Raw genomic sequence first — 19,344 nt, 5'->3', positions numbered from 1 at the left:
TATTCAGCAAACAATGCCCATGAGAAAGCTACAAAGCACTCTGACGCGTTTCTCGCCGACCTGCGCTTTATCAAAAAGTGACTCTTCTAGATACTTCTATCTTGGACTTCGTTGACGGGATGCATGTCAGGATGAAAATATGAACAGCTGTCCGTGAGTACAAGTGGATTCTCTCCTGTTGTTGGCTCACTGCCTATGGAAGATACACGGAACTGACCTTGAGTAGCTGGTTGTTTCTTGATTCCACAGGTTACCTCACATGGGTGGGATACCTATTGGCTTCTATTCCAGTGCTTTTATTTGGCCATTTATACAGCTCATGATTGCATTTCATCCCAAGCTACATAAGAGGGATTCAGATGATGTTTATCTGACATTGGACTTTAAATAGGTTCCTGTTGCACTACGTGGAGATTCACTTCTCCTTTACATACCACGTAATACCATGATAATAAATCCCCTCCCATATCAGCTTACCATCAGATTTTATTACGCTGTATTACTATGATACCGGTATATTGCCCAACCCTACTATGAACTCCAGTGAAATTTAGAGAAAAATAAAGCGCATAAATGAGATATGCTCTAAAAAAAGTAGTTTAATTTCTGTAGATGCACACCACTTATTAAAACTTAACATTTATTTACAATATATAATATCAAAAATATATCACTACACTAAAACATGGATAATGGGTTAAAAGGTGAGGTGAGTGGGAGTATTGGCAGTAGAGAAGGCCACCTGTGCCACTATGATATAACAAGATTCATGCCATGCTAAATAACAAACATAACAGAATGTAGCACTCTAATACCAATAAAGACGCTTGAATGAAAGGGTGATATCAAGAGGATGTGGCCTCAAATTATTATTTGAGTTCTATGTAACAAACCAGTACTTGAGGATGTTAATCCAAATAGATAGATAGACTTATGATATTGTTCTAACATTAGTCAAACTCAGAAAGTGCAGTCAACAATTTGTATCCACTCCAAAATGGGTTGTTCAGTGCACAGATCTATTGTAATGCTGACTTTAATCCTGAAAGGCAACAGTGCTGCTTGACAATTAAAGCAAATATAGAGGAAACAAGGCATGCACTGATCGGTTTTCCAGTATTCCTCATACAGGGTCATGGGTGTGTTCTAAGGATTGTTACCACAGTGATTACCAACTGCTGATAAAACTCATAAATAAATGTATGCATATGCTTCCACTGTTGATCTACTCTAATAATATGCTGCCTTTGAAATCCCAACACTCTAAACCCTAGTGTTCAATGCCTCCTATGCTATTATCCTCACTGCAAACTCTGCCTACTTCACTCAGATGTGCCCAATGCACGTTTCACTCCAGCTGCAGAGCTACATCACGGGAAAATGATGGGTGTATCAGAGGTTTCACAAACTTCACATACATTGTTATGTATGATTGTGACAGGGTGAATAAACGTCACCAGCCCTATGCCTGGCAGACCTATGTTTAGGTCTGCAGTGCAGCAGTGACCGGGTTAACATTCAGCTGGGAAGATCTTGTCAATTAGTCTGGTCCCAGCTGCCTCATCAAGGAGCTTTAAAAACCCCAGGCTACACACACATGCAGCTGTCTGAACCAGTGAGATACTGAAAGGCTGAGGGAGAACTACTGCAATAATGTCTGTCTTCACTATACTGTTTGCTAGACTGTTTCGCTGGACTCTGAAAGCCCTTGTTGGGAAAAGGGCAAAGCCCTGCTCAGGACTTATTTTCAGTTTGTATTATATGCTGAAAAGAAGCCGTTTTGTTTTTGTGTGCCATATTTTTCTAGGCTCAATAAATAAGCCTTTTCAAGAAACCCACGTGTGGTTGCATGTACACTGCAACAATGATGTTAAGATTTCTTTTATTTTATGTTTCTTTTTTCTCTTACTCAATTACTTAAAATTCACAAATATATCACTAAGTTTGTAGGGAACATCAAATCAATTTTCAACAAATATTAATGGTATACAAGTAGATGTTAGACTGTGATAAAAAGTAAATCACACAGATTTATAGTATATATTTATAATAAATTATATTTATAATACGTTTTGATCCCAGAAGGATTGTCCTTTAATAAGAATTGATACTCCAGTTTGATCTTTTTCACAATCTTTTGAATGCATGGAAATATTTTTGAGCAGACAAAGTATTGACCTATGGCCAGAGCCATGGATTCTTGTTATATTCATTTTCATTAATTAAAGTTCAAATAACGAAATGTTGTTAATGGACTACCATTTTGGAGGGCATTTCTATAAGGGTGTGTTAATCAAATATCAACCACAGCATTATAGAGTTATTTTTTATAGTTTGATGTTTTCTTTATGGGTATTCTGCTTCTGTGAGTGACCTACATATTTGGAAGAGATGTGTGCATTATTCTGGTTACTGAATACACATTCAAAGGTGTGGAATCATCATAGCTACATGTTTATATGTTGTCAGTAATGTAATATTCTGTATTGGGAGAATTCATTATGAGTGATGTGTAAGTAGATAATATTCAGAGCTGTGATGATGTTCACATTTACTGTGGTGGGAGGTTACAATAAAATATTTAAAGAGCAGTTTCACATTTGTATACTGTAAGTGAAAATGTGTGCAACCGTAGTAAGTAAACTTACTATATATATGCATATAAATGCTTCTCTCTTTTAGTTTAAATGTCATACCGCAAGATGTAAAAGCAACATGCATGCAGGTATTGTAGTGTTGAAATTGATGTGGACGCTTTGGAATTGTTTGTAGGAAACAGAAGGAATACATGGACAGCATCCCTAGTTTTGGTTGTAATTCTTCATTGTGAATGGGATCTTTTCCTGAAAACACCTTGTGCAGGCCTGCTCTGGAGAATGGAACTTCTCTGTACCAAAGGTAGAGATTTCACTGTCACTACACAAGCATGATACTGTAGATATCTCTTTGCAACAAGGAAGAGATATGTCGATAGATTTTGGGAAGAACATATTTAAAATGTGAGTTCGCCCATGAAGCTATTGTGCATTACAATGAAGGCCAAATGTTGGAATAGTCAAATTAAGAAAGGATAAAAAGTCAAAGTACTTTAGAAATCCCCAACAGGTTTAAGGAAAGTAAAACTGCCCTGGTGGTTCAGCATAATAAAGAAAAGACCACTACGATTATTACCAAGAAGATAATGTAATACAAATGATGCTCCCTCCAGTGATTATTTTAACAGTAATTCAAATTTTATCCCACGTCTGTAAAGGAGTTTGGACTGTGGAAACCCCAATCCTATGCCAAGCCCTCCCCCACACAATGCATATATAAGGGAATGGACAGGACATAGTTAGGAACTCACACATACAAACTCAAACATTAACATAACCCATGCTGACAGGGCCTACAGTGAGTGCTCACTGGAATAGCAGATATCAACTGTTAATTTATTGGGGACGGGTGTCTACTACAGGCAAGTGACATGGAACATAGACCTAGCAAAATGGTTAGTGAAGACTAAATTCAGCACCTGCATCCAATACACCCCTGCTATAGAGAGCTCTGAGTTTATGGTGTTATGGGATAAATTACATAGGTATCAGGGAAGATGTTAGGAAAAGGAGAAGACTGAATATAATATTGAGAGACATGGGGCAGGGTCTATTGGTCTATCCGCCCCATAATTGTACTCCTTGCTCTTATGGTTTGTAAGAAATTGCATTTTCCCCTTAAGATTATGAATGAGAGTGATGATTATAAGACAACTGTTGGAAGTATATTTTAGGAAGAAAAGGAAATATGGCTAATTTATTCCGAGACTAGAATACATTCTGAAGATCTTCTTACATAGGATAATGTCAGAATCTTCTGTAGCTCTCATTACAAGTGAAGTATTTCAAGTGAAAGGGGTGTGGCTAACTTATTCTAACAAGCCGAATGTATGGATAGACAAGGAGGCAGTACTGCCGTCTTGAGACGTCTGGGGAAAGGCCAGCAAGAGATAAACAGTTGCTGATGATATGCTGAGGTAATCAAAACTGATAAGAACTAGTTTATTCCCTTGTATGGAGGATGGGTAGTTCGATATCAGGTATGACATGTTGGATTAACAGGAGCTCAAAGATCTTATTGTATTGGAAGAAGGAAGGGCTGACTAAGGGATATTCTCTAGATAAATACAGTATGGCAGATTTAGTACTGTAAATAGATGAGAGAAGGATTACACCAAGAAGGAGAGAGAGAGAGGGTTAACATTGGGAGAGAAGATATACCACCAAGATATGACAGAGGGGTAACACCTGGAAAATAATAATTATGCAACCATCTTTGAAAATATTATAACTTATTTGACATCACCGCCATTTTTGTATGTGAGTATTTATCTTCAGAATAAACGTTTCTTGTTATGTGCTAAAACCAGAATGCCGAGTTCTGTTATGCTATTGTCATCTATGGGAAAGACAAAGGACATTTAACATGGTTACCCTGTGTATTCCATAGATTCTGACGTGTTATTGGGTTAAAGAGAATATTGAATATTTGCAAACTGTGAAAATTAGAGATGCTGCCGCTCTCCTACTGTATGAATGGATTGTACATGTCAATCGGGTGCATACGGGAAGGAGATATTGGAGGAATGAAGGGGTTAATGAATTAACCAAGATTCCTATGTGCACTAGAGTCCTAGTAGTCAGTTTGGGTGTGTTCTCTAGTGACTAATATAGCCACTGTGAATAGATCATAACTCTAGGGTACATGTACCTATGTAAACGGTCACTTCCTCCCTTTACAGCTCACCACAGAGGATATAGACTAGCACACAGACAAGAGTTGGTACTATATCCTCCACTATAATAATCTCTCCCTGTCAATTTTAATGGAGTTATTGTTGTCCATTTCATATATGTTTAATAAAGCACATTTTTAACACATTAGTGAGAGGCTAATTAGGGGTCACCCCAGGATTGAATATTTCCTAGCCCTCAATTGTTCATAGTGAGTGCACATAGGAATCTTGGTTAATTCATTAACCCCTTCATTCCTCCAATATTTGCAAACTGCTCATTTTAGAAACCAGGCAGCTGTTATAAGTGAGACAATTAAGCAACTTTGTGCCTTCATGATAACATGGGGAAGACATAGGCTTATAAGAAATGTTTGCCTGAATGAATGTGTTTACAGGTTCTACCCCACCCACAAAGGCCAGGATCATGGAAATTTGAACTTGTGACCCTTATCAGGGCCAAAGGGCAAATTGTACTATTCATAACCATTTGCGTGGACTCTGTGCACAACCTAGCACAAGCATGCAAGCATCAGTGCTGAACAGGTTAAATTACTTTCTTCACATACACCATAACCTGATTGAGTGGGAAAACAAGATCAGCATATCCAAAAGGTCTAACCTCAGAGATATTCTTTGACCTCCAACCCCAAGCAACAGCTGCAGAACACTCAAATAAGAGCAAGGACAGAGATAACAGCAAAGGTGACACACTAAATAAGAAAGGAGATCAAAGGCATTGGATTGTGAGCGTGTTTGAATGTTTGTTATAAGGTATAAAAACCAGGTTAGGACATCCACAAGTTGCTAGTGCTAGACAAAATATGCTTGTACTCTGCATTGCTTGGGTCTGATATTTCGACTGTAATACATCATTTTAAGAAATAATCATCTTTTGTAAATTGGAGGAGTCCTCATGTCGCCTTTTTGCAACAGATGGTTACTGAACTTGCAATGTTCATAGTATTATATATTCATTATATTCATGATGGCATATCTTCCTGGTATAAAATAGGGTTGTTTTGTGAAATAATATAGTGTCAAATATTTCTCATTATATTTCCCATTATTTTTTGTAATACTTAGACGTTCTTGTACTATAAAGATTTGGGCCAATACAAGCTTACTTGTGTTTGTTTTCTATGATTTTACCAACATTGGCATTTATAAAAAAAAAAGAAAAAAAGTGTTTAATACATTAAGAATATGATTGAATAAGTGTTTACATTTGTTAATATCTGCTTTTGGGGATTTATCATAAAGTACCTTACCTACATCAGCATGAATACTAGTAATTGAAAGAAGCCAAAATACTAGATTGATTTCTGTAAAAAAAATATTTTAGTTCAGCTATTACAGCTAAACCCCGTTATAACGCGGTGCTCGGGGTCCACCCCGAGTCCACCGCGTTAGTAACGGGGTCGCGCTAATTAAAAAAAAAAATGGCCGCCGCGCTCCTGATCGGGTGTGAGGAGGGAAGGAAGTTAAATAAATAAATAAATAATTTTTTTTTTTTAAATGGCGGCGATTCATCTGTCCTCCCTCTCAGCCCCCTGGTTTTGCACGTGTCTGTGTCCTCCCAGCGTGTGTGTGTGTGCGTGCATGTGTGAGAGAGAGAGAGACAGAGTGTGTGTGTGTGCGTGCGTGTGTGAGAGAGAGAGAGACAGAGTGTGTGTGTGTGTGTGTGTGTGTGTGTGTGTGTGTGTGTGTGTGTGTGTGTGTGTGTGTGTGTGTGTGTGTGTGTGTGTGTGTGTATGATGGTGAGAAGGGGTGGGCAGGGTGAGGAGACACTAATCTCTCTCAGGCTTTAATGCAGGGTCCCCTACCTGTTCGTCATCACCGCTACGCCCAGCATCAGAGCCGCTGTGTGGGGTCAGGGAGGGTGTGACAGATACCAGCACCTCGCACAGCCTGCGGGACTTGGGTTAGCTGCAGCTCCGGTCACTGAGTCCTGGTGAGCGGCGGGAAGGAGGGAGAGGGGTGGGGAGGAGAGGCTGGGAGAGGGTCCCGGAGCGCGAGGCTCCCCCTCCCCGGCCGGGTCCACCACGCCCGGCTCTGACTCACCTCCGCCCACCCTGCACTGCAAATCATCCGGGCAGGAGGAGTTGCCATAGAGACAAAGGGGGGTAAAGGATGCAAGCCACGCCCACTTACCTCCTCCTATATGGCACCAATGACTGCAGAACAAGCATTCCACATCCGGGCACTCTTACTGCCTGGCCTCATTCAGTCGCCCCGCCCACAGCCCTCTTCTTGTCAATCAAGCCGTCCGCTCTCCGCCCCCTGCGGGTGATGTCATTATTCCAACCTCCACCGGGCTGGTGGGCTGCTGACATGTGAAAAACGGGCTGGTGGGCTGCTGACATGTGAAAAACGGGCTGGTGGGCTGCTGACATGTGAGAGGAGGGGTGGGGTGGGCTGCTGACATGTGAGAGGGGGGGTGGGGTGGGCTGCTGACATGTGAGAGGGGGGGGGGTGGGCTGCTGACATGTGAGGGGGGGGTGGGCTGCTGACATGTGAGTGTATTGTGAGAGCTGTGTGCAGTAAGTGTGAGCAATGAGCAGTGTCTGTGCAGTGTGTGTCAGTGTGTGTCAGTGTGTGTCAGTGTGTGTCAGTGTGAGCAGTGTGTGTGCAGTGTGCAGTGTGTGTCAGTGTGAGCAGTGTGTGTGCAGTGTGTGTCAGTGTGAGCAGTGTGCAGTGTGTGTCAGTGTGAGCAATGAGCAGTGTGTCAGTGTGTGCAGTGTGAGCAATGAGCAGTGTCTGTGCAGTGTGTGTCAGTGTGTGCAGTGTGAGCAATGAGCAGTGTCTGTGCAGTGTGTGTCAGTGTGAGCAGTGTGTGTGCAGTGTGTCAGTGTGAGCAGTGTGCAGTGTGTGTCAGTGTGAGCAATGAGCAGTGTATCAGTGTGTGCAGTGTCTGTGCAGTGTGTGTCAGTGTGAGCAGTATGTGAGCAGTGTGCAGTGTGTGTCAGTGTGAGCAATGAGCAGTGTGTCAGTGTGTGCAGTGTGAGCAATGAGGAGTGTGTGTGCAGTGTACAGTGTGTGTGCAGTGTGTGCAGTGTGTGCAGTGTGAGCAATGAGCAGTGTGTGTGCAGTGTGTGTGCAGTGTGTCAGTGTGTGCAGTGTGAGCAATGAGCAGTGTGTGTGCAGTGTGTCAGTGTGTGCAGTGTGAGCAATGAGCAGTGTGTGTGCAGTGTGTCAGTGTGTGCAGTGTGAGCAATGAGCAGTGTGTGCAGTGTGCAGTGTGTGTGCAGTGTGTGTGCAGTGTGTCAGTGTGTGCAGTGTGAGCAATGAGCAGTGTGTGTGCAGTGTGTCAGTGTGTGCAGTGTGAGCAATGAGCAGTGTGTGTGCAGTGTGCAGTGTGTGTGCAGTGTGGCAGTGTGAGCAATGGGCAGTGTGTGTGCAGTGTGTGCAGTGTGCAAAAAAAAAATGTAAAAAAAAAAATGTAATTTTTTTTTTTTTTTTTTTTTTTTTTTTTTTAAACGGGAGCCACGGGAAAACCGCGTTATAACCGAATCGCGGTATAACGAGGCGCGTTATAACGGGGTTTAGCTGTATTTAGAAATAGCATCAATTTTCTTTGATGGATGAGAATTTATCTAGAAGAAGTACATAATAGGCACAGAATATTTTGAATTAGCATACTTATTGATACCTCTTTTTAAGAATGAAATAAAGACTACCCTGTAAAAATATTCCTGTTTCCAATTAAGGATTTGGTAAACTTGGCTGAAACCATGCCCTGGACACAACCAAAGTATAATTTTTAAATTCTCTTTGACCAAAATGCATCAATCGCTGATTAGTTTTAAAATAAAAGGCATTACTATATTATTTTTGCATACTTTTGAAGTGAAACTTCTTTAGTGGCACCTACTAAAATTTTGCTTGGGCAAATCTCCTTCATGGTGACGGAAGTGAAGTGTTCTGTGAATCGTGCTCCCCGCGCATGCGCAGAAGCGGCCAGAGCTCCCCGCACATGCGCAGAAGTGGCAGAGCTCCCCGCGCATGCACAGATATGGCCGGAGCGCATAGGCTGACGCGTGCTCAGACACACACCAAATTTTTGTTCATAATTTACAGCAGAATCCCAGTCTTCATATTGTCCCAAGAGTAGATAACCTGGCATACACACACACACACACACATATATATTTCCCTGCAACAACAAAAAACGGTGTGTGTACCGAGCACGCGCGTTCTAAGTGAAACTGCTTTGTGTTTTGTCACTGAAATTGTAGTTTTATTTTGATGTTTTTGATTGAATTAAATACTTGAGTATTATTTCAGTGACAAAACACAATGAAGTTTCACTTAAAATGCATGTGCTCGCCACACACCATTTTTTTTTTATGCTATCATCAAGGAGTTGTCCATTTATGCTGAAACATCCCACAGATATTTGCTTCCCAGCTTCTTATCACTGCTAACTGAGTAGATGTGTTTTATATAAAGTGACAGTAAAAACCTAAAATCAGTTTTAAATGTAGTTTTTGAGCCTTTATTATCAGGCCCCTATTCAATATGCTATAACATCCACTTTTAGTCCCACTAATTTGATTGATGCTGAACTCATTTCTAGCACTCGACAAGGACTACACTGCATATTATATACTGTAGGCATGATACCTAACAATGACAGGCTGCATCAATTTTATCTGTGCTCACCACCAGCAATATTTTAGCCCTGCAGACGAAAATATTTCTTGAACTCCTTACCCCTAATAATACTAGGACACTGTGTGCAGCCATTACATGGTCCTCACCTTCCCACTATCAATGTAAGAAAGTTAGTTTTCTTAGTGGTAAGGAGTGTGTCTGCTATTGGAATACCAATATGCCGTCAATATCAGGTCACATACTATTTCAGTATGAGTGTAGGGGCTGCAAGATTTGGGCGCTCTCACTATGGAGCAAACATAGGGCCGTGTTCTGACCCACTGCAGCCACCTTACTTGATAGCTCATGCCAGCACAATCCATTGCCACATTTTTACTCTTTGCATAAAGGTTATTTAAAACAACTGCTGACATGGGAGGAGAGCCCTGAGAACACTACTATTGTGGGACCTGAAATGTTGGTGGTGATATGGCCTAAATATACATTTTGATTACCCATTTGAGTTAAATGTGTTCTGCCAATTACTTATACAAGTCAGCAATCTATTGCAAAACAATGCATTACAGGCCCCTTTGGAGTCAGAGTTACCAGGTTCTACTGTAAAATGGCTGTGATTGTTGGGAAGGCCATAGGCTCCTCTCCCAATTCCCTTAAATACACACCGTTCCTCATTTCCCTTTGTTTGCTGTTTCAGTTTTCCTCCACCCTTTCCTCCTCCATAGTTTACCATATCTACCCCAGGGTGGACCCTCTTTCAGGCCTAACCCATGCATATGCTCAGAACAAATCTGTTTCCATCATTTCATACCTCCTCAGTCTGCAGTAAGCCACACACACAATTAAATGTATTCTGAACTCTATCTTTCTTTCTATTCCCTATGACTTTAGACCTTTTTGCATTATGGTAATGTACAGTAGGTGTATTACTGATTTTGTATGCATAGCACCCTCACTCAAAAATTGTTCGTGCCCCCCTAAATCAGGACCACTAGATACAAATTCCAAGGAAGGACCAGGCAACTTTAAGTACACCTGCCACTTTTTTTTTTAATCGATTCTGTATCGTAGTAAAAATAAAACAATTGGGTTTCATCAAAATAAATGCAGATTTCGTAGGTTTCTTGGATTTGATCAATTAAGTGATCTCGCTCAACTCACAGAATACTGTGTTGGTAGGTGTGTGCTACCTGGGATATGAGTAGGATACCAGAAAATGCAACAGCGGGTACATAGAAAAAGAGATGCCTTGATCATACACTCCATCAGACACAAATATAGCGATATATTTGTTGATGATAAAACTTAGCTTTTAATTTAGATAGGCATACTGTACTTAAAATAGTTTTTAATACTAGGCAAAAAATTACTTAACCCTATATAGGAAGAGTGACATATGCTAGGGCTGGCAACCTCCGTTCTAACTACTATAAGGGTCTATGCCAAACAGTGTACATAACACATGCATTAACTATGTAACCTGCGCCCTTAATTGAGAGATGGTTTCAGTGTGTAGGCAAATCTGTATTTAGGATAACATGCATTTAAGTTACCTAATTATGTCAGTCTGAGTGTGTGACCACACTGTTGCTATCCACATTAAAACCAAAATACACACATACATGTATGTATACTTTAAGGCTGATCAGTATCTTTTTCACTGAACCTACACTAATGAAACCTGTTAGTCAATTGTATATAGACTGAGTGGTATTAACAGACTGAGCATTACTTAAAGCCAGGCACATTGGTAGTATCCCTGTGTATGAACCCAAGTGATTTGTATCGGCGCTAAACAACACCCATATTAAAGTGACAAATTATTTAAACACTGTGAAAAGGTATGTAACACAAAAAATACTGCTCAACCTTCCAAGGAATATGTAAGGATTCCTTACAGAAACAGTCTTGGTCCAAGGGGGGGAAGGGAGCGATATATTCAGGAACACACCAAAAATAAAAGATAAATAAAATAATGGTGCAGTATATTAACACAACATGGAAAATGATGTACTCTTGGCTCTGTAGAAATTCCTACTTACAACAAGTAGAATAAAAAAAAAAAGCTGTGTGTGCTGTGCACGCGCATAGTAAGTGAAACTTCTTTGACTTTTGTCACAGAAATTGTATTTGTGTTGGTGTTGGTGATGTTTTAATTAAAAATAAAAATACAATCTCAATGACAAAACGCAAATAAATTTGACTTAGAATGCGCATGCTCGGCACACATCCCCTGTATTAGCTATTTGCACTAAGTGTGAATTCCGCGTGTGACAGTGTGCGTGTGACTGAGAGTGTGCGTGTGACTGAGAGTGTGCGTGTGACTGAGAGTGTGCGTGTGACTGAGAGTGTGCGTGTGACTGAGAGTGTGCGTGTGACTGAGAGTGTGCGTGTGACTGAGAGTGTGCGTGTGACTGATAGTGTGCGTGTGACTGAGAGTGTGCGTGTGACTGAGAGTGTGCGTGTGACTGAGTGTGCGTGTGACTGAGTGTGCGTGTGACTGAGTGTGCGTGTGACTGAGCGTGCGTGTGACTGAGCGTGCGTGTGACTGAGCATGTGCGTGTGACTGAGCGTGTGCGTTTGACTGTGCGTGTGACTGCGTGTGACTGCGTGTGCGTCTGACTGAGTGTGACTGAGTGTGCGTGTGACTGAGTGTGACTGAGTGTACGTGTGACTGTGAGTGTGCGTGTGAGTGTGACTGAGTGTGTGTGACTGAGTGTGCGTGTGACTGTGTGTGGGGGTCTGGAGGGGTCAGTGTGTGGGGGTCTGGAGGGGTCAGTGTGTGGGGGTCTGGGGGGGTCAGTCAGAGTGTGTGGGGCTCTGGGGGGTCAGTGTGTGTGGGGGTCTGGGGGGGTCAGGCAGTGTGAATTCCGCGTGTGACAGTGTGCGTGTGACTGAGAGTGTGCGTGTGACTGAGAGTGTGCGTGTGACTGAGAGTGTGCGTGTGACTGAGAGTGTGCGTGTGACTGAGAGTGTGCGTGTGACTGAGAGTGTGCGTGTGACTGAGAGTGTGCGTGAGAGTGTGCGTGTGACTGAGAGTGTGCGTGTGACTGAGAGTGTGCGTGTGACTGATAGTGTGCGTGTGACTGATAGTGTGCGTGTGACTGAGAGTGTGCGTGTGACTGAGTGTGCGTGTGACTGAGAGTGTGCGTGTGACTGAGAGTGTGACTGAGAGTGTGCGTGTGACTGAGAGTGTGTGTGTGACTGAGAGTGTGCGTGAGAGTGTGCGTGTGACTGAGAGTGTGCGTGTGACTGATAGTGTGCGTGTGACTGATAGTGTGCGTGTGACTGATAGTGTGCGTGTGACTGAGAGTGTGCGTGTGACTGAGAGTGTGCGTGTGACAGTGTGCGTGTGACTGAGTGTGCGTGTGACTGAGCGTGCGTGTGACTGAGCATGTGCGTGTGACTGAGCGTGTGCGTTTGACTGTGCGTGTGACTATGCGTGTGACTGCGTGTGTGTCTGACTGTGAGTGTGACTGAGTGTGTGTCTGACTGAGTGTGACTGAGTGTGCGTGTGACTGAGTGTGACTGAGTGTACGTGTGACTGAGTGTGACTGAGTGTACGTGTGACTGTGAGTGTGCATGTGAGTGTGACTGAGTGTGTGTGACTGAGTGTGCGTGTGACTGTGTGTGGGGGTCTGGAGGGGTCAGTGTGTGGGGGTCTGGAGGGGTCAGTGTGTGGGGGTCTGGGGGGGTCAGTCAGAGTGTGTGGGGCTCTGGGGGGTCAGTGTGTGGGGGGGTCTGGGGGGGTCAGGCAGTGTGAATTCCGCGTGTGACAGTGTGCGTGTGACTGAGAGTTTGCGTGTGACTGAGAGTGTGCGTGTGACAGAGAGTGTGCGTGTGACTGAGAGTGTGCGTGTGACTGAGAGTGTGCGTGTGACTGAGTGTGCGTGTGACTGAGAGTGTGCGTGTGACTGAGAGTGTGCGCGTGACTGAGAGTGTGCGCGTGACTGAGAGTGTGCGCGTGACAGAGTGTGCGCGTGACAGAGTGTGCGCGTGACAGAGTGTGCGCGTGACAGAGTGTGCGCGTGACAGAGTGTGCGCGTGACAGAGTGTGCGCGTGACAGAGTGTGCGCGTGACAGAGTGTGCGCGTGACAGTGTGCGCGTGACAGAGTGTGCGCGTGACAGAGTGTGCGTGTGACTGAGTGTGCGCGTGACTGAGTGTGCGTGTGACTGAGTGTGCGTGTGACTGAGCATGTGCGTGTGACTGAGCGTGTGCGTGTGACTGAGCGTGTGCGTGTGACTGAGCGTGTGCGTTTGACTGTGCGTGTGACTATGCGTGTGCGTGTGACTGAGTGTGCGTGTGACTGAGCATGTGCGTGTGACTGAGCGTGTGCGTGTGACTGAGCGTGTGCGTGTGACTGAGCGTGTGCGTTTGACTGTGCGTGTGACTATGCGTGTGCGTGTGACTGCGTGTGCGTCTGACTGTGAGTGTGACTGAGTGTGCGTCTGACTGAGTGTGACTGAGTGTGACTGAGTGTGCGTGTGACTGAGTGTGACTGAGTGTGCGTGTGACTGAGACTGAGTGTACGTGTGACTGAGTGTACGTGTGACTGAGTGTGCGTGTGAGTGTGACTGAGTGTGTGTGACTGAGTGTGCGTGTGACTGTGAGTGTGTGTGGGGGTCTGGGGGGGTCAGTGTGTGAGGGTCTGGGGGGGTCAGTCAGTGTGTGTGGGGCTCTGGGGGGTCAGTGTGTGTGGGGGTCTGGGGGGGTCAGGCAGTGTGTGTGGGGGTCTGGGGGGGTCAGGCAGTGTGTGTAGGGGTCTGTCAGTGTGTGTGGGGGTCTGGGGGGTTCAGTCAGTGTGTGTGGGGGTCTGGGGGGTTCAGTCAGTGTGTGTGGGGGTCTGGGGGGTTCAGTCAGTGTGTGTGGGGGTCTGGGGTGATCAGTCAGTGTGTGTGGGGGTCTGGGGGGGTCAGTCAGTGTGTGTGGGGGTCTGGGGGGGTCAGTCAGTGTGTGTGGGGGTCTGGGGGGGTCAGTCAGTGTGTGTGGGGGTCTGGGGCGTTCAGTCAGTGTGTGTGGGTCTCTGGGGGGTCAGTCAGTGTGTGTGGGGGTCTGGGGTGGTCAGTCAGTGTGTTTGGGGGTCTGGGGGGTCAGTCAGTGTGTGTGGGGGTCTGGGGGGGTCAGTCAGTGTGTGTGGGGGTCTGGGGGGGTCAGTCAGTGTGTGTGGGGGTCTGGGGGGTCAGTCAGTGTGTGTGGGTCTCTGGGGGGTCAGTCAGTGTGTGTGGGGGTCTGGGGTGGTCAGTCAGTATGTGTGGGGGTCTGGGGGGGTCTGTCAGTGTGTGTGGGGGTCTGGGGGGGTCAGTCAGTGTGTGTGGGGGTCTGGGGGGGTCTGTCAGTGTGTGGGGGGGTCCGGGGGGGGTCAGTCAGTGTGTGGGGGGGTCAGTCAGTGTGTGGGGGGGTCCGTCAGTGTGTGGGGGGTCCGGGGGGGTCCATCAGTGTGTGGGGGGTCCGGGGGGGGGGGTCCGCGCGGGTTGCGCCCGGGTTTTTGTACCACCGCTTCCTGGGGGGCCCGCAAACGCCCGCGTCACTGGAGGGCTGAATGGCGCCGCTGCCAGCCGCTTCTGCGCATGCGCGGCATGGCAGCGGTAGTGGAAGTTAGGCGGGCCCATGTGTGGGCTGGGAGGGAGGTCCCATTCGGGTAAGGAAAGGGTGGGTGGGGGGCTGTCCCGGTCGGGCGGTCTCTGCTGTCCCGGGCAGCAGACGGGGACACATGTCAACAGCCGTGGCAGCGGGCGGGGAACGGCGCCGCTGCCAACCGCTTCTGCGCATGCGTGGCTTTCCTCCAGTCCCCATCATTACTGAGCATGCGCGGCTTGGCAGCGGATGTGCGGGGGGAATGGCGGCGTTAGGAGCGGCGCCGGCGGCTATCGCCGCCGCCGCATGTTATCAGCCATGTGGGGGGAGCGGGGGCCATTAGGAGCGGCGCCGGCGGCTATCGCCGCCGCCGCATCTGATTTGTGGAGCGGGTGTGATGTCAGTGTTGGGGTCGGGCTGGGGTCGGGCTGAGCCAGAACACAGCCCGGCCTCAACTGCCAGCACTGACGTCACATCCGTTTCATTTCTGTCTCCACAATTCATTTTTGCCCCAGTTCGAATGAGGTGCCACTAAGGAAGTTTCACTTCAAAAACGGGCAAGGGTCTGACACTGTCAGTATATGTGAAGCTGGATCTTCAGCAGAGAAGGAGATTCTAGATGGGAATTAATTCCGCACATGGATCGTTCGGGTGATATATACTCCGATCCACGGAGGATGTGTTGTTCATATGGAATAAAAAACAGACGAAATATGGTGTAGATCGTAAACTACAATTTATCTTAATAGGTAGAGTAAGAGATGTACTTACAATAAGTACATAGAGTATGTACACATAAAGGTATCGTGAGACCGTAGAGGGCTTGATCTTGTGGAAAGGCTTGCTGTACTCTCTCCCTCTGGCTCCCACCTCACCGCCGGTGGATGGCGTCTGACGTCACTTCCAAAAAACGGGTGATGACATCCGGTTGGGAGCGGGGAAGATAGATACCAGCAGATCAGCACCAGTTCAGCAGACACCTCTGGACGTCTTCACTCAGGGGGCAGCTGCAGCAGACTGACGGCAAAAGCTCTACGCGTTTCGCTGTACGTAGACAGCTTCCTCAGGAGCGAATAAAGACCCTCATGGTGGTGTATCAATATATAGCGTGGCTAATTGAAATCCATTAACAGACATCCGTCTGTCTCATATCATTATCAAATTAACACACAGGTTCCCAGAAAGCCGGCACATAACTCTTTAATGTGGTGTCCTGAGGTCAGTCAGTATAATGCAGGTATAGTTCATGTTAAACACATGAGAGATCAAACTGTGTTTAACATGAACTATACCTGCATTATACTGACTGACCTCAGGACACCACATTAAAGAGTTATGTGCCGGCTTTCTGGGAACCTGTGTGTTAATTTGATAATGATATGACACAGACGGATGTCTGTTAATGGATTTCAATTAGCCACGCTATATATTGATACACCACCATGAGGGTCTTTATTCGCTCCTGAGGAAGCTGTCTACGTACAGCGAAACGCATAGAGCTTTTGCTGTCAGTCTGCTGCAGCTGCCCCCTGAGTGAAGACGTCCAGAGGTGTCTGCTGAACTGGTGCTGATCTGCTGGTATCTATCTTCCCCGCTCCCAACCGGATGTCATCACCCGTTTTTTGGAAGTGACGTCAGACGCCATCCACCGGCGGTGAGGTGGGAGCCAGAGGGAGAGAGTACAGCAAGCCTTTCCACAAGATCAAGCCCTCTACTGTCTCACGATACCTTTATGTGTACATACTCTATGTACTTATTGTAAGTACATCTCTTACCCTACCTATTAAGATAAATTGTGGTTTACGATCTACACCATATTTCGTCTGTTTTTTATTCCATATGAACAACACATCCTCCGTGGATCGGAGTATATATCACCCGAATGATCCCTGTGCGGAATTAATTCCCATCTAGAATCTCCTTCTCTGCTGAAGATCCAGCTTCACATATACTGACAGTGTCAGACCCTTGCCCGTTTTTTACTCTACTTGTTGCAAGTAGGAATTTCTACAGAGCCAAGAGTACATCATTTTCCATGTTGTGTTAATATACTGCACCATTATTTTATTTATCTTTTATTTTTGGTGTGTTCCTGAATATATCGCTCCCTTCCCCCCCCTTGGACCAAGACAATATCCCTGTGTATAACATGATCATTAATACCAGCATACCAGCTCTGATCTCAGTACACTTTGGGGATGAACATCTTTTAAATTCACTATTATCTAGGAGCACTTTTATATGTCTGTCATTTATTTGTTGTATTTATTTTAAGTATGCCTATCTAATTTAAAAGCTACGTTTTTATTATCAACTAATATATCGCTAGATTTGTGTGGCGGAGTGCACCATCAAGGGAACACCATTGTTGCATTTTCTGGTGCATATGGCTGTTACACCATTCCTAATACATGTTTTATCTGATTACCCAAGATACAGACTAGGAAATAAAAACACTTTAGAAAAAAAAAAAAAAACAATCTGTGAATACGTTCAGCGTTTTGTTTTGCACACTCCATACAAAACACACTCTGCGACAAATTCTATTATTCAAGAATTACTCCAGAGAACATATTTGCATGGAGAAAGATTCTGCAAGACTACATTCATCTATAATGTATGTGTTGTATGTTCCATAACAATATCTCAATTGTGCCCCGTGAGCATTCAGCATAGCATAAACATAAGGTGTGAAAGAAAAAGGAAGGATAGCCGGAGTACAAATGTTTGACATGCAGCACCAGGTTTTAAGAAGAGAAATATGCCTAAACATAACGGATGTTTTATTCATGGAATAACATCTTTAGTGGTGGCCGTGATCTTATTTGAAACACATCACAAATATCTAGTGCCTTAAATAGACTGCTGAAAGCAGGTATTTTCAGAACTTGCAAATAAAACAAAAGCAATTCATTGCCTTCTTCCTCTACTTACCATAATTCTTTCAAAGTATGGTTGCAGGTGAGACATTTATAAAGTTCTAAAAATTCTTCGTCTTTCAGATTCGTCCATCCAAGTCTATAAAATAAACGTGAATATGTATGATTAATATTATTACTTTTTATGTTTTTACCATTAATATTTCATTTTCAACATATGTAAAGAAAAAATGTTTGTCATTATGTCCACTCAACTTGCAAGAGGGAAGGTCAAGCAAGTTGTATAGGTTAATTGCAGCATCTTTGGATGTACCCAAATAATTAAGAGTGTGGATGTGTGGATGTGTGGATGTGTGGATGTGTGGATGTGTGGGTGGTGTGGGTGGTGTGTGTAAAGGAGAAGGGATATTTCTTAACACCGTTTTACTTCCTAAATATTATGCACTGTAATTATTGGTTACTGCTATCAATGGAAAGAGCCAGTGGCACCATAGCTTCAGAACTTGGATAAGTGATGCCCAGAACCAAGGCCCGAAATCACATTATTTTAGGAGTGTTTTTGTATAACCCACAAAATGACATACTTTATTGTAGAGATATACCAAGAACAAATGTAGAATCACTAAAACATCGCATCTTAGGTCTACTCCAGTGGACAGCTAGTGAGTTATACATTAATATAGCGTAACTAAAATGCTTAGCTCTATAATATGGTCTGAAAACGAAAGTATCAAATTGGAAATATAATTATGGCTAACAAGAGATAAAGTTATTCAGTTGAATGGTTTTCATTGTACAAGTAGAAGTACTATAAATTGTCCATAAAATGTTTCTAATATTAGATACAGTATTTGGTGAGACTGCAAATGCCCCCATGCTGTACTGTATATAGCAGGTATCTTTTCTATTTGAATCTACACTGAAACCCAAGAGAGCTCTTCATTCATCTAGATATGACTGCTAAGGGAATTGACCTATGTAATGAAATATTGACTCCCATATTTTAAGATCTCAGAATGTAATCATTGGGCTTTGTCTAGTTAACACAACAGTAGCATTAATGATTTCAATATTTGCCTAGTTGATCATACATTTATTTGAAAATAATGTATTTTGTTATGTTACAAAAATATTTATTTTGTATAGAGTTAGAAGAGCACACATACCACTACAATGTGCAGATTATTTTATTCACAAAGCTAACAGTTAAAAAAAGGCATCAAAGTTCCTTCTCACAAGTTATGTGCTGTCACACAGCACATGGGGATAGCGTGGTAGATCACACAGGGATCTCTCCTTGTCTACTGCCTCTGTAGCCTCTTCCGTGGGAGACGGATAATATTTGGAAGATGATTTTTAGATGATATTATTTTCATTTGTAGAGGGGATGCTGCAATTTTAGATCAATTTTTAATAACCTTAAAAAATGAAGCATTGGGATAAAATGTTACTTATTGTATGGATGCTATGAAAATAGAATTTTTAGATTTGGAATTATTTCACACTG

The 19,344-nt window shown here is 44.1% G+C and overlaps 1 protein-coding gene across 2 annotated transcripts in view; it reads right to left on the bottom strand.

Annotated features, from left to right (window-relative positions):
- LOC142499569 (NACHT, LRR and PYD domains-containing protein 12-like) overlaps positions 1–19,344 on the bottom strand; it is a 96,368-nt gene that overhangs the window by 28,548 nt on the left and 48,476 nt on the right. For both annotated transcript variants that reach the window (XM_075609101.1, XM_075609112.1), the window contains one exon: positions 17,893–17,976. In XM_075609101.1, the coding sequence (XP_075465216.1) occupies positions 17,893–17,976 (84 nt within the window). The remainder of the gene's footprint in view (positions 1–17,892; positions 17,977–19,344) is intronic.

This window comes from Ascaphus truei, chromosome 1 (assembly GCF_040206685.1).
Source record: "Ascaphus truei isolate aAscTru1 chromosome 1, aAscTru1.hap1, whole genome shotgun sequence".
Taxonomy (NCBI): domain Eukaryota; kingdom Metazoa; phylum Chordata; class Amphibia; order Anura; family Ascaphidae; genus Ascaphus; species Ascaphus truei.
The sequence above is the reverse complement of the archived record's forward strand: the minus strand, read 5'-3'. Positions and strand labels throughout refer to the sequence as shown.